This window comes from Protopterus annectens, chromosome 5.part0 (assembly GCF_019279795.1).
Source record: "Protopterus annectens isolate FY-2018-M chromosome 5.part0, PAN1.0, whole genome shotgun sequence".
NCBI lineage: Eukaryota > Metazoa > Chordata > Ceratodontiformes > Protopteridae > Protopterus > Protopterus annectens.
In genome coordinates this window covers 1,784,172,858-1,784,186,579 of record NC_056735.1, presented here as the reverse complement: position 1 = coordinate 1,784,186,579, position 13,722 = coordinate 1,784,172,858, and the positions used below count along the sequence as shown (strand labels likewise).

The 13,722-nt window shown below is 38.6% G+C and overlaps 1 protein-coding gene across 1 annotated transcript in view; it reads right to left on the bottom strand.

Annotated features, from left to right (window-relative positions):
- Nucleotides 1–13,722, bottom strand: part of LRCH1 (leucine rich repeats and calponin homology domain containing 1) — a gene marked incomplete in the record, with an annotated part of 1,693,846 nt that overhangs the window by 189,275 nt on the left and 1,490,849 nt on the right. The window contains 1 exon segment of the mRNA XM_044072038.1: nt 10,394–10,466. Within this exon segment, the coding sequence (XP_043927973.1) occupies nt 10,394–10,466 (73 nt within the window).

Genomic DNA, 13,722 nt, shown 5'->3' with positions numbered 1-13,722 from the left:
CCTTTAGATTCTGAAGAATGCATACACATTGCAGGTCTACATTTTGTGACTGCAAACCCTGGGCTGGGTGAGGAAAGCAAGCTACATACATTTTCAGATACATAAGGATAGCTGCACAAATACAGACAACAGCTTTATCAACAGATTTTTACCCAAAGAAATCACGTCAGGTGTGCTCATCAGCAAAACTCAAGGGGAAGGGGTGTTGTCCCTTTCTTATAAATACTTTCATCACCACCAGAGGAATTCTAAGAAAGGGAAGGTCTGACCCTGATTTTGATGAATTAGTTCAAATGAAGGACAAAGAAAAACTATAAAAAAAATTGGTTCAGATTATGAAAATACTTCACCCTTTTGGCCCAAACTAAAAATAATCTTAAACTATGCATAAACCTATACTCTGTATCAGTCCAAGGTTTGAGTTCCACAGCCTATATTTGCTGCTTGTAATTCTGAGCAAGTTACATAACCAGACACTGCTCTTTTGTTACACCAGAAAAAGGACTCTAAATCTAGTGGGCTTATGCAGATAACAAATGTATGTACTATTAAAACAGATATGGAATTTTCCCTGAAAAGAAACAAAACATCTTCCTGTCCTCCCTGTACAGGTACTAAACTAATGAAGGTTCATACTTTCAGATTTAATTAGAAGACACTGAAAGTGTAGACAGATCTTTAATCTCTTGAAAAGTGTATCAACATCCTTAGCTTCAAGGAATTTATGTACATTTGTCCAGCCATAAAATTTGGTGGATATCCCCAGCCTTCCAAGGACACATCTTTCCAGATATGCTTTGGACCAGAAAAACAAAATGAATAACCCACTTTAAAGAGGGGTTAAAAGGTTCAACAACAGCTGGAAATTATACAGAAGTGCTGGCCTTGTAGCCATAAGTAAGTGACAGTTCACTGTGGCCTCTTCATCCTAACACAAAGACTAAAGCCGTGACGTGCCAATACGATTCAACCACTAGTCCAGAGCTTTATTCCATGCTACTGGGTGCTGCTTTTTGACAAAAACAAAGTTTCATTTTGTCCCTACTTGCATCTTATGTGAGGTTGAGTCATCACATCTGTTAACCAATCTAGTGCTTCCAAGTCATCCTAAAATATGCACTTGTGTCCACTGGGTTTAAACATGGCTAAGGAACAAAAAATAAATATAAATATGCATGGGTTAAATGTACAGTGAAAATGCACAATGCCATAAGCTCCAACAAGTGGACGTGTGCATGCCTGCATATCTCTGTAACTAGAAGATGCAAGTCCACCAAGACTACCAGTCCTTATGCTCAATAGCATAGTGTTTCTTTATTTAACTTTTGTTTACTGAGAAAGTCCGACTGGAATAATATCCCATTTTCAGTGGAGGTCCTGGGAGAAAAACTCCCCAGTGGCATAATATGGTTACAGTTTAAGTTTTTACAAAACCTAATACAGAACAACAACAGATCAACTAAGGAAAAATTCAACTTCAATTCATACTGTGTGAACCTGTACATACACGGTGCAAATATTTGAAAAGATTTAACAAGCTGAAAAAGAACATGGTCAACAGATAAAGTATTCACAAGATGTACTTCATACAGTTGACAATAAACACACTGAGTACACTCTTTGGAACAGAGATGACTAGTAGATAATACAACCTAGGCAAAATTATATTTGCCCTTTATCAAACAAATTAGATTGACCAAGTTTGGAGAGAGAGAATTAGTAAAAAGTATGCTTGGGGAGGCAGTAAAAATGCCCCTTTCCCTGAAGTACCTTAGAACTGCTCCTACAGGTGGGAAAACATGAACGGCAATCAACAATTTCTCCCTCCAGCTGACAGAAAAGCTTAAAGGTGGAAGTTATAGCAGAACTCCCAAATAAGGTGGCTATTACAGACCGCCAGTTTGAAGCTACCAACAATAATTATACAAACACAAGACGTTCTGGAGGACCCCACACTGATGAGCCACTGTATTCAAGAGACATTTAATTAACACTCTTAGGGTAGTGGAAAGCCAAAACAGCAGCACCCACAGCCCCACATTTAAACTGTGAGGACCTGAATAATTCGTAAGGACCTAGTGAGTATACACCATGTCTAGTGAGCACATTCAATAATCCTGTGGAATGGGGGAAATATGGCTTGAAGCAGGAACTTTTTTAAATTTAAACTATTACCTTCAAACGTTACACAAACTAAGGTCTAGAATTAGTCTAAGCCACACCCTTCTTGGGGACTGCAAACAAAAAATTATGTGTCTTCTTCCTTTAGGTAGTAGTGTTATACAGCTTATTCTTGGAACAGAAGTCGAGCTTGAACCTGGAAATCTGGAGAAATTAGCTGACCTCAAAGAAAAAACTAGGTAAAAAAGTGACTCTAGCCATTGATATGGTGCCCAAACATTATCAGGTCTAACACTTCTCACTGAGGTATTGTGTTTACTTCACCTAGGTGAATGTATAATGGTTTTATGAATGAAATGCCCTCCTACTTCATGAACTGTTTCTTCTTGTCTGACCAACTACTTCAGCACCAGTTCTTATACAATTCCACTATAAACACCAGGGATTATGAAAGAGCTGCCCCCGCCCACCACACACACCTTAGATTTGGGACAGGCAAGCAAAGAATGTGCTGTCATTCATCTTCCCCATGCACCATCTCCAGCAGGTATCTAAGCTGCTAATCAAACTCAGGTCACTTGGACTACAGTCAAAGCTTCATCCCTGTAGGCCAACAAAGCTGACTGCTGGGTAATGACTGTCTAGCTTGGGAAGGGGAAGACTGTCCCTTGTCTCAGTAACAAAAAAAATATATATCCTCTACAAATGCCCAAAGACTGCAGATCTGACAGTCAAGAGTATGTTTTTAAATGCAGCACAATGTTCATCCAAGGACACAGATTGTTTTTCCATGCAAAACAGGCACTGTAAGTGTCAGTCCTTGGGTATATTTGTCTTTCTTTCTTTCTCAGGCACGCTTGGTAGTAATCTTTTCTGGGGATGAAATGGACTTCAGAAATAACAGCTGCCAAGATAAACAGGGCAATAAAAGTAACCCTTATGGCTGCCTGGCTGACAGCCTTCGTCAAAGTAAAGGGATACTTGATGGTCAGGAGGCATGAAGGGAACATACAAAAAAACAAGCTAAACTTAATATAGAGTACCTAACAAAATACAATTACTAAAAGCAATTTAGAGAAAAAAAACTCAAAATGGGTATGGATGTCTGTAAAAACCAATGGGTAAAATAATTAAGCTGTTCTACCACTTAGCAGGATATCATTCCAAACACAGTACTGAGCAGAGGGATGAATTTAGGCCAACTCTATAGGCATATGAAAAGCCTAGAAGTCAGGACAGAAGACTAGACCTCAGCCTCTGGTGTTACCCCATGGATGAGTAATGATGCACAGCAGTGATCCTTACGGCAAACTATTACAGTGGAACTGTATATGTGTGAGGAACAGGTGCATCACTCAGTGAGACGAGGAGTATGTGGAACTGGTGGTCTTTACTAAGGTACATTTCAAGTGTATATTGGTACAGAATGAACTCTAACATGGGTATCTTTCTAGACATTTTTTAACTTTACTTTGAAACGACTTCCAACTGGTGTGGTAACATTTTCTTTTATCAGATACCATAAATGGACATACAAAGGAATCACTTATTTAATCAATTACTGACTCACTGAATACTAATTCATTTCAGCCCACAAGATCAACAAGCAACTCACTGGAAAAAATATAACTTGCCTTTACATTTAGTTAACTTAGATTGACTTACATTAGGAAAGGCAAACTGCACAACTCCATGCATGCAATGCATGCCCTGTCATATTTAAAAAAAAGTTGGTGGGTTACTGCTTCGTCTTGTCAGCTCAAATGAAAAACTTTCAATGACTTGGTTGTAAATCATCTACATGCCTATACACGTTGTAAACACAAACAGATAAACTACACACAGGCTGTACATAATTTGCTAATGGACCATTTAAGTCTAAGATGACCTAGCTAGAAAGTAACTATCAAACAGAACTTCCACAAAACACAAGCAAGCCCCTCTCCCAACTTTGCAACTGCTCTTTCTTTAGGAACATAGCAACAATACAAGCCAAGTGATCATGCAGTCCATAAGATGCCTGGCCATATACACCTTTAAGTACTATTACAGATTCACAGACTTACTAGGCTAACAACCTGGGGAGCCTTTCTAAGTCTAGCCAAGTTTTCCTGAAGGAGTAATGATGTCCTGCATCCAAATAGGGCACTGAAGGCCAGGCATTTATAAGCTACTTCTACCAACTCAGAAGTCATCTTGAAAAAATGAGTATTTGGTAGTTTGTTCTAAAATACAACTAATCTTCCATGCTTATTACTACCACTTGAGGCCTTCCTTGCAAAATGAAATATTAATTTCGTAAGAAACAAGACTTAAAGGCTACCCTGCCTAACTCAGTGCAGCCTACCCACTGTTCTTTTCTGCATGCCATGTTTCAGCTTAGTTACCAAAGTTCATGTCTGCTACAAAGGCTATTCTCTCTTGTCATGAGTTAATTCCAAAACTGTTTTCTTCTTGGACAGTCTGATAGCAGGCATTAGTACCACTTCAGAGAACACTGCCTACATCTCAGTTCCTGGCAAGTCTCTACTACATCCCAAGCACTCTCCTGATCAAACAACCACACAGCAAGAGATTACTTGTACATACATGTATGACTTAATTTAAAATCTTATCCAATTTGTGAGGAGTTTCTTGCTTGGGTGCATGGTAATACCTTGACAGACAAATTTTGAAAAAAAATCACAAAAAAACAAACTGGGAAGCCGTAATAATGGTTTTATTCTCCTGGTACCTCAGCCTTTTGCTTTCAAGGGATAACATACTGCATATACACTCTTCTTTAAATAGTCACAATACAATAAATTAAACAATCAAACAATTAGCAATAACAATTAAATCCATTATTGTTACAAAACACTTTTGGCATTTAAACACTTTCAATACATATAAATAAATCAATCCACTTATAATAACCTTTGCCACCAACCTCACCACCAAGCCTCACAATAAAAATCCACATTTTTATACAAATTATCAAAAATTCAAGAGCACTTCTTGATTAAGTCCCCAGGGGAAGAGGGTACCAAAATTAAAAATAAACATAGTCTCTAAATTGATTCAACTTCAGACGAAAATCCCCCCATCCCTCTAGGCAGTGCCAGAACACTAAAAAATAAAGAAACTCCATCCTCAAAGTGATCAGACAAAACGTGTTGGGCCACAAGACTTTCGCTTTTTCTATTCCTAATATCAAACAAATGTTCTAATACCAGTGTTCTCACCATCCTTTTAGTCTGCCCAACGTACCACTTAGTTACACTACATCCACATCCGGAATGTAAACAACCCCACAAGATTTGTAGTTAAATTTATTTTTTGCTACATATTTTCGATCATTAATCAGCGACCCTGAAATATTCCGGATTCTATAGCACACACTACAATTATCACATGAAAATTAATACACTACTTTCAAAGAAGGATGCTCAACCCTTACTGGTCTATTAAGTAACTCCTTCAAATTACAATATCGACTGAAGGAAAATATGACCTTATTTGGGAAAATTTTTACAAAAACCTCATCTGACGTAATCATGGATCACAAATCCTTAGCTATTTTCCTGAAGGACTCAGAAAAAGGGCTGTACCTAGCAACATAAAACTTCTCATCATCCTCCTTACAACTCGAACTCACACAACCAGATCCAAATCTACCCTTAATACATCCCTTCTCTTCAAAACTACCCTCTACCTTGCATCTTGCTCTCTTCAGCACTTCCTTCAAGTAGCCTCTATAGGCAAGTCTCTGCTCAGCCTCTGAAATATAAAAACTTTGAAGGTTTTCATCAGAGCTACTCATACACATTTGTCTAAATTCCCCAAAAGAGAGATACTGAATTAGAGGAGGAGGGTGCATACTTGAGGCATGTAAAAAATTGTTAACAGCCGCAGGTTTCTGAAAAGCTCGAAAATGAATTTTCCGGTTCTCATCCACAAAAAATAAAACCTCCAGAAAATTAATAACACAAACATCCATCTGGTAGCTGAATTTCAAACCATGGGGGTTGCTATTCAAACATTCAAAAAATTCAATAAACTCATCAATGGTACCTCTACAGATAAAAAACAGGTCATCTATAAAATGTTTATAGATAACCACCTTGTTCCTAAAATAAATCGGTCACATAAATGAACTGTCTTTAAAATTCTCCCATGTATAAAATGACATATGAAGGGGCAAATGAATAATTGCCATACCCCTCTTTTGTAAATAGATCTTGCCATCAAAAACAAAATTATGGGAGAGAGAAAATTCAAGTAGGTCAAGAACATACACATTATGTGGGCCTTCACCCAAAAACTTAGCAACAGCTTCACAACCCCAACATAAAGAAATATTAGTATAACATGCTGAAACATCCACTATAACCAAAAAATAATCCCCTTGCCATTCCAATTTCCTCTTAACTCCACTCCTAATCTGAGCTGGAACCCTCATAACATGCTGTTGTAACAAAGAATCAAGGAATACATTTACATTCTGCAAATAAGAACCTATCCCTGACACGATAGGTGTCCCTGGGGAGGGTTCCACCTATCTCTGTGAATTTTAGGAACTGCAAAGAAGATTGGGTCCTGGGGTTTTGAGATATGCAGCTTCTTAACATCAGAAGCTGCAAGGAAGCCCAACCTCTCTCCTTTCTCCAATAGCTCAAATAGTTCACTATTAAAATGAGAAACTGGATTAAATGTTAAACATTCATAATCCCTCACATGACCCAACAATACTTGAACCATTTCAGTATATTGTGTCTTATTTATAATGATCCAATTTTCCCCTTTATCAGCTTCCCTAAACACAAATGAGTCAGCCTGTCCCCGTAATTCCTGTAAAGCTTGCCACTGTAATTTACTTAAATTGAACTTTTTACATGTAAACCTCTTAAATTCCTTCTCAATATTCAAATATATTTTTTCAAACAGGCATAAAACCTGAGACATTTTCGGAGGAGAAAAAGACATTCAAAGAACAAGGTAAAGCAGGAATAGTGAAATGCCCATAACTCGTAACGAGCACAACATTTTCAACACCAGTTCCATCACATTCCAAGTCTGAAAAAACATCATCATAGTCATAACATGAAACATTTAACAAAGAATCATCTGATTCAAACCAACAGCTGGCGAATAAGGCTTAGTTCTTTTAGAAAAATAAATCTTTAAATGCAATTTACTACAAAATTTGCTAGCCTCAATCAAGAGACTCGCAGTGTCGGAGTCCTGGTGGGTACAAAATTAGCACCTTTTAACTAAACATTTTTTGCAGCCGGAGAAAGAGTTAAACCAGATAAATTAATAATATTCAAAGGCCTTGACTCACAAATGTTCAGTTCATCTCTGGCACCTTTTATTTCACTGGAAATATCTTCCCTTCCGTCTGGTCTTGTTGTTCCTATTACAGTTCCCCTATTGAGAGTTCTGCTGCAGCTCCGATTCGTTACTACGATCAGATGACTCCTGCTTAAGAATACTCTCATAAGAGACGCTCTTTTTTGAAGTTATTTTACCCGAAGAGACTGTGGAATCATGAACGCCCAAACCGTGGTAACCAGAATATCTACTTTTAGATCGTCCCTGATGCTGTTTACATTGCCATTGATATACCAGCCCCATTTGGAAATCATTCATGTCCCTAGATAATTTCCTGTTTTTCCTGGAAATAATCTCGGACTCTACTTTCTCCAGTTTCTGCTTGATTTCACGCATTTTTAGCCCAATAACAGAATCAGAGAAATCCCTTCTCAAGGATTCCTCCATTAACACAATCTCATGCTGTATTTTCTCCCGTGATCTGAGGTTTCGTTTCACCAGAATCCTCAGACAGCCCAAAGTACACTCAAGTGCCAAATGTTTCCATTCCTCACACAGGTCCTGCTCATCTTCCCCCAAACTCACCAGCTAAGTAGACGGATCCACCCGGAGACCCCGGGATGTAACACTAAGACTCAGGTATCTCTCCAACAGTTTCATATTATAAAACAAGCTCAACTCCTTAGACAACAATCTTTCCAGTTGTTTAAACCACCAAGATGAACCATTCGATGCTGGCAAACACCATGGATCCAGTTGCAGAAATTTTGCTTCCCTCTCCTTTATAAAGTCTGAGAAGGAGAAGTTATTACTGGATACATCCATTTCCAAACAAGTGGCTTCCACTCTTTATAAAAACACCAAAAACAACCAACAGCAACAGCAAAATTCATAAAAAAAACAAACCAAGAAGCCAATAATTTTATTCTCCGAGTACCTCGGCCTTTCGCCTTCAGGGGATAACAATCCTGCATATACACCCTTCCTAAATAGTCACAGTGCAATAAATTAAACAATCAAACAATTAATTAAATTCATTATAGCTACAAAACACTTTTGGCATTTAAACACTTTCAATACATATAAATAAATATGTCAAACCCTAAATGCTGAAGTCAGACATATTGACGTACAAGGAGAAATGGGGGAGCCTGCACTGTGTGATCATGGTACAGCAGGGATTGGTGAATTGTTTGGTCCCCCACTGTACTGCAATCTCACAGTTGGTATTTATATAATTAGCAGGTATGTGGGGGTAGAGGGGGTTTACCCATCTGCAAAGAAAACACATTTTCTTTTATTTTAGAATTTGGCATTCAGACTGCCAGTGTTATGGCACTAGGCATTCAGGTGGTCAATTGAAAGACATTAATTCCCTCACTTACATGCTGACCATGGCCATCCCTACCAACTTCAGCCCAGCAATAGAATTTACCTTAAACTTGTTGGCCAGCACTCCACTGTCCTCTTCACCTAACATTCTTTGTAAAATAAATGTGTGCAGTCTTTCCAATTACAAGGACATCAGCCACCTCCTCTGAGCTGTGCATTTTTATGCTATTTATATGTACTAGTTTTGAGTTTGGTCTATGATTGCTTTGGTACCTATGCTTGGTCACCCCACCACTACAGGCTCCTTGATCTTCAGGCTCCTCCTAAGTTCCCACCCACCACTCTGAACTGCTTCTACCCTTCATCCACCTTTACCCCTTCTCTAGGCATATCAGTACATCCAACTTCCTTTACTGTTCTTGGGATCCAGCTCTTCCATCTCTTAATTTTTTGGGGGGCATATTCTGCCTGCATCTCCACTGTCTGACCCTGCCTTCCTCCTGACATTCCTCTGGGTCTAACACCCTTGAATGTATCACTATATCTTATTTTCTTGAACAGTCATCCTCCTGCCTCTGCCCTTCCGCTGCAAACCCCCCCCCCCAATCACCCCATCACCTCCAACCACTCCTGCTATTTATTTTCACTTCATTCAGCTGTGATATCATGGTCTTAAGCACTGCAATCTTCCTATCCAGCAAATATTAAATACTACATGCTCTTCAACAACCACCTACCCATGAGTCTTCATCCACAAGAACCCCATCTCAACCTCTTTTGTCAAAAGATCATACTACTATGGGCTAGTTAGAGAAGACATTCTAGCATGTAGCTAAATCTATCTACCTCACATATTTTCACAAATCTACTTTGAAAACTGCTGCACAACAGCCACCTGACACCTAACCTACTGTAACAAACACCTAACAAAATAGTATAGTTTCGTATTCCAAATTAAACTTGCATGCACTTTTTTCAAAGTTTAGAGTTTAAGTAGTGAAACAATTAACACCTAAGAATATATCAAATTCTTCAACTCAATTTCAGAAGTCAAAGTACAGACCTAAAAGTAAAACTAAAAATAGCAACTGTGAAACAATTACAGATATTATAAATGGCTACTCAAAAAATAAAAATGAAGGTTACTTTTTCTCTTCAAATCACTTCAACAAGTAAGAACATGTGAAACAAAATAAAAAGGTCATAGAGGGCACTCACGAAAACTGATTTGGGCCAAATTTAACGGTGCCTATCGAGACAGTGTCAATATGCAAGACAGAGTGGCATGTTAGATGGTCAAATTAGTAGACCCTATATATGAAAGGTTACCAAATAGGATTACACAAGAAAACAAAAACGAAAAAAACACAAACCATTAAAGCACACAAATGGGTCTCTAACAGAAAGGCATACACAAATTATGAATTATACAGCTTACAACAGTTAGGCACAAGCTCAAGTGTTAGCACCATTTTCCACTAGCAGTGCCTCATTCAAATACACAGTTTGATAAATATAACTTCACTGGTGTCGAACAGGTGGTGCATTCCTGTTAACATCTCAGGAAATTCACAGTTCAGTATTATTCCTCAGTTTTGAATAGTATACAGCAGAAAAGTCCACTTACCACATCGAGGTTTTAGGCCAAAAGGAGCTGTACTCGTAACTGATGGGGATCCATCTGGTGACTTATCTTCACTCTACACAGGAAAAACAGGTGACTTTAAAACATACAAGCACTGTCAACAAGAAAACTAAATTTTCCAAGTCTCTAGCACTTCAACACATTTAAAATGAAGAGTCTGTCGCACAGAATATATGGCTATAAAATGCACCAGACCACAAAGAAAATCTGCATGTTCCAGTGGTATCATCCAGATGAAGAAAAAGGAAATGTGCATTTACTTCCCCTCAGTATTCTACACAAAATAACTAACAGAAGTATCTGAAGGACAGTGATGCCACTATTGTAATGTTTCACTTCATAAAATTAGCAGAGCCACTTCCTTCCTTTTTCCTTGCTCAGTACTGTTGACCTGGCCTGGGTTGGTTCAAATTGTGATGTTGCCCAGTGCTTCTTGCTATGTTTTTGGGTTATGTGAGGGATACAAGTCTCATTGATACAAGGCTATCACGATGGCATAGAGTAATTACCATCATCTACAATGCCATCAAATACCTTGTTTGCCAGAAAGTGAGGGGTGGGGAAAAACTGAACAATTGGTGGTAATTTCTCTGGGGTAGTTTTTCTCTGCAAGTCTGCAATGCCTGAAAATCACCATCATGCTCTGTGAGGAGTCTAGGAAAGCAGGTAGCAGGAACATCTCAGATGTATTGGAAGGTGCAAGCACATTTGTAGTGGGTTGTACTGAATTCACAACACGCAGAACATTAAAGTGGGGGAATAAAAGACGGGAGATAAAAAAATAAAAATTCCACCCTTTAGGAAGAAGCAGTTGGCGGTTCACTTTTCAGTGTTCACTCTGGTAAGAGCAAAATAAGTTTGAAGGGAAATGGACACAGCATGAGATTAGAGCTATAGGATGGGATGCTAGGGATCAAAAACAAAAAAATAATACATTGCTTGTCACTACCTGAATGGTGGCTTCCCCTTGGCAAAGTGTCAACGACTACAGTTTTCCCTGAATGTTTGTAAACATACTGTAAAAGGTACACATCACTTTGAGACCTAGTGCTAAAATGCTGATATTTGTGGACTAGTCATAAGATACTCTAATGGCAAAACTGCTGTAAGATTCTGCTGAGAGAACATTCTGTCTTGTTGTTTACTAGTGATCTGTATATAAATATGACATTTGTTGGACAGGGGGTTATGGACATTGGCAATGCTATAAAATAAAAGCAGAAGAAAAATGTTTTTTTTTTTTTTTTTGAAAATGTTCGTGAAAGTTGTCATTCTTTGTAACCCATCAGCTTTAGCAAATACTTGTTTACTCACTGTTGTGCCCTTTTTTCTCTAGTCTTGTGTTGTCACAGGACTGACACTCCTTTTCTTATCTGCTGACTCATTTGTTGCTGATTTATAGGCAAGTTCACTTGCCAACTACAGGCTAAAATTGTTTTTCCTACCAAATATGGTGCATCTTTGCTCATATTGCATGACCATATAATGATTTTTTGTCTTGTGCTCCCTAAGGAAGAATACTGTTCCACCCAGACATTTCCCTACATTAAAGTACATAACTGTGCGAGATACTTACCATAATAGTGGGTGTATGAATGAGGATCACTGTGTTAAGATTATTAATTATGGCTTGGATAGGAGTTAATTTTCTAGCTGCTCCTTCAACATCGGCCCCTCCCACGTCCTTATCAACCCATTGATTTCCCAAAGAACAACAGCTGATCATGTGAGGAAATCATCTACACAATCAGGAATTAATTATTTGCCCTGACCCCTGATGACCTCTATCAGAGGATGGTTTAACCCACAACAGTAGTCACACTATGGCTTTAGTGTGTTGTGCTGGTGTGCATGTCTCCCGTCATATCACAACTGCTATCAGTACAGCTGCAGAACACACTGCCTCTGCTGCGTCTCAGCACTGCAGAAGGTCCATCTACCTCCCTCCAAACAGGATGGCACTGGCCACGAACCCTATTCCCCTTGACACCTACTCCAGTAGCAAGGATACCGTCAGGTCTTAATCTATCTGCAGCAATGAGCAGACACCCTCCCCCTCATTAAGTTCACCTGCATACTTAAAACAATTTCTCTGAAGGCGATGTCTTCCAAAGACTGACTTGAGCTCAATCCTGAAGATACAGTGCTGTCACCTGTACCATTGCATGTGAAGAGTACATTTGGTCCGAATACGCCAGGATTTTTTCTCTCCCAACTCAATCTGAAGAGTTTTCACAGGAAAGAGCTTTTTCTTTTAGATGACTTCCCACATGGTGGAGGGTGTCAGGATATGGGGGAAAAGGTACTAGGTCCTCCCTATAAACCTTCTGAAATCAAACTTAAAAAACATTTCTGTACAATCTAAAAAAAAATACTTAACTTCTGCTTAGACCTATTCTTGTACTTTATCTGAATTTCAGCTCCATACATCCTGTCTCTAAGCACTATCCATCCCAGTTGCTTCCTCTCTTCCTCCATCTCCTTTAAATCCTATACTATCGATATTCATTACATTATATTTAACCATTGCCATATACTTAACTGGTACCTATGCAGTTGATGTATTTATTTATACCTATACAGTTAAATCATTTATTTATAACCTTCACTACTGTTTTCTATTTACTTACGCATTTTGTAATTTTGTATATGCATTCAAAAATGTTAATTTACATAAAAAAAAACATTACAAAGAATGTTAATACAGAGTTGATTATTATCTCTCTTGCATAGGTATGGAGTTTACTCCAATACCATTGCTGAAAATGGGCTTTTAGCTCAGCTGAATTATTCCCAATCAACAAATGGAAACAAATTGCTGGCAGCCAGAAATGTGCTCTGGAACTAGTGATAGTAGTAGCCCTCAATAAAGAAGGCAGGGGTTGTACAGCAGGACTAGACACTCAATATGACAGACAAGCCCATTAACACAATAGGGTTCTCTGCAGCTTGCTGTAGTAAAGGAAATGAGTCCCCTTAACTGGTTCTCCACAGGAGACTCAAAGCCTTCCATAGTCATCTGCACCTAACATTAAGATGGGGTGAGAGTTAAAAATTCCAGTGCCTGGCATAACTGTTACCATCACCACTGACTGCCTTTGATGAAGCTATCACAGAAAGGAGTTACTGTTAGAACAAAAACTTAAGCTAGGAATGGATGTACCTGGGTCTCAGCAGGATCAGGAACCTCAAGCTTAAACTTAATTGCTTCATCTAAGGCTTTACACTCTCCATCTACACATTATTTTGACAGCTTCTTGAACCTATTCACCTTTTCAGGAATTCCTTAAGCCTCCACTTAAGGTATCCCT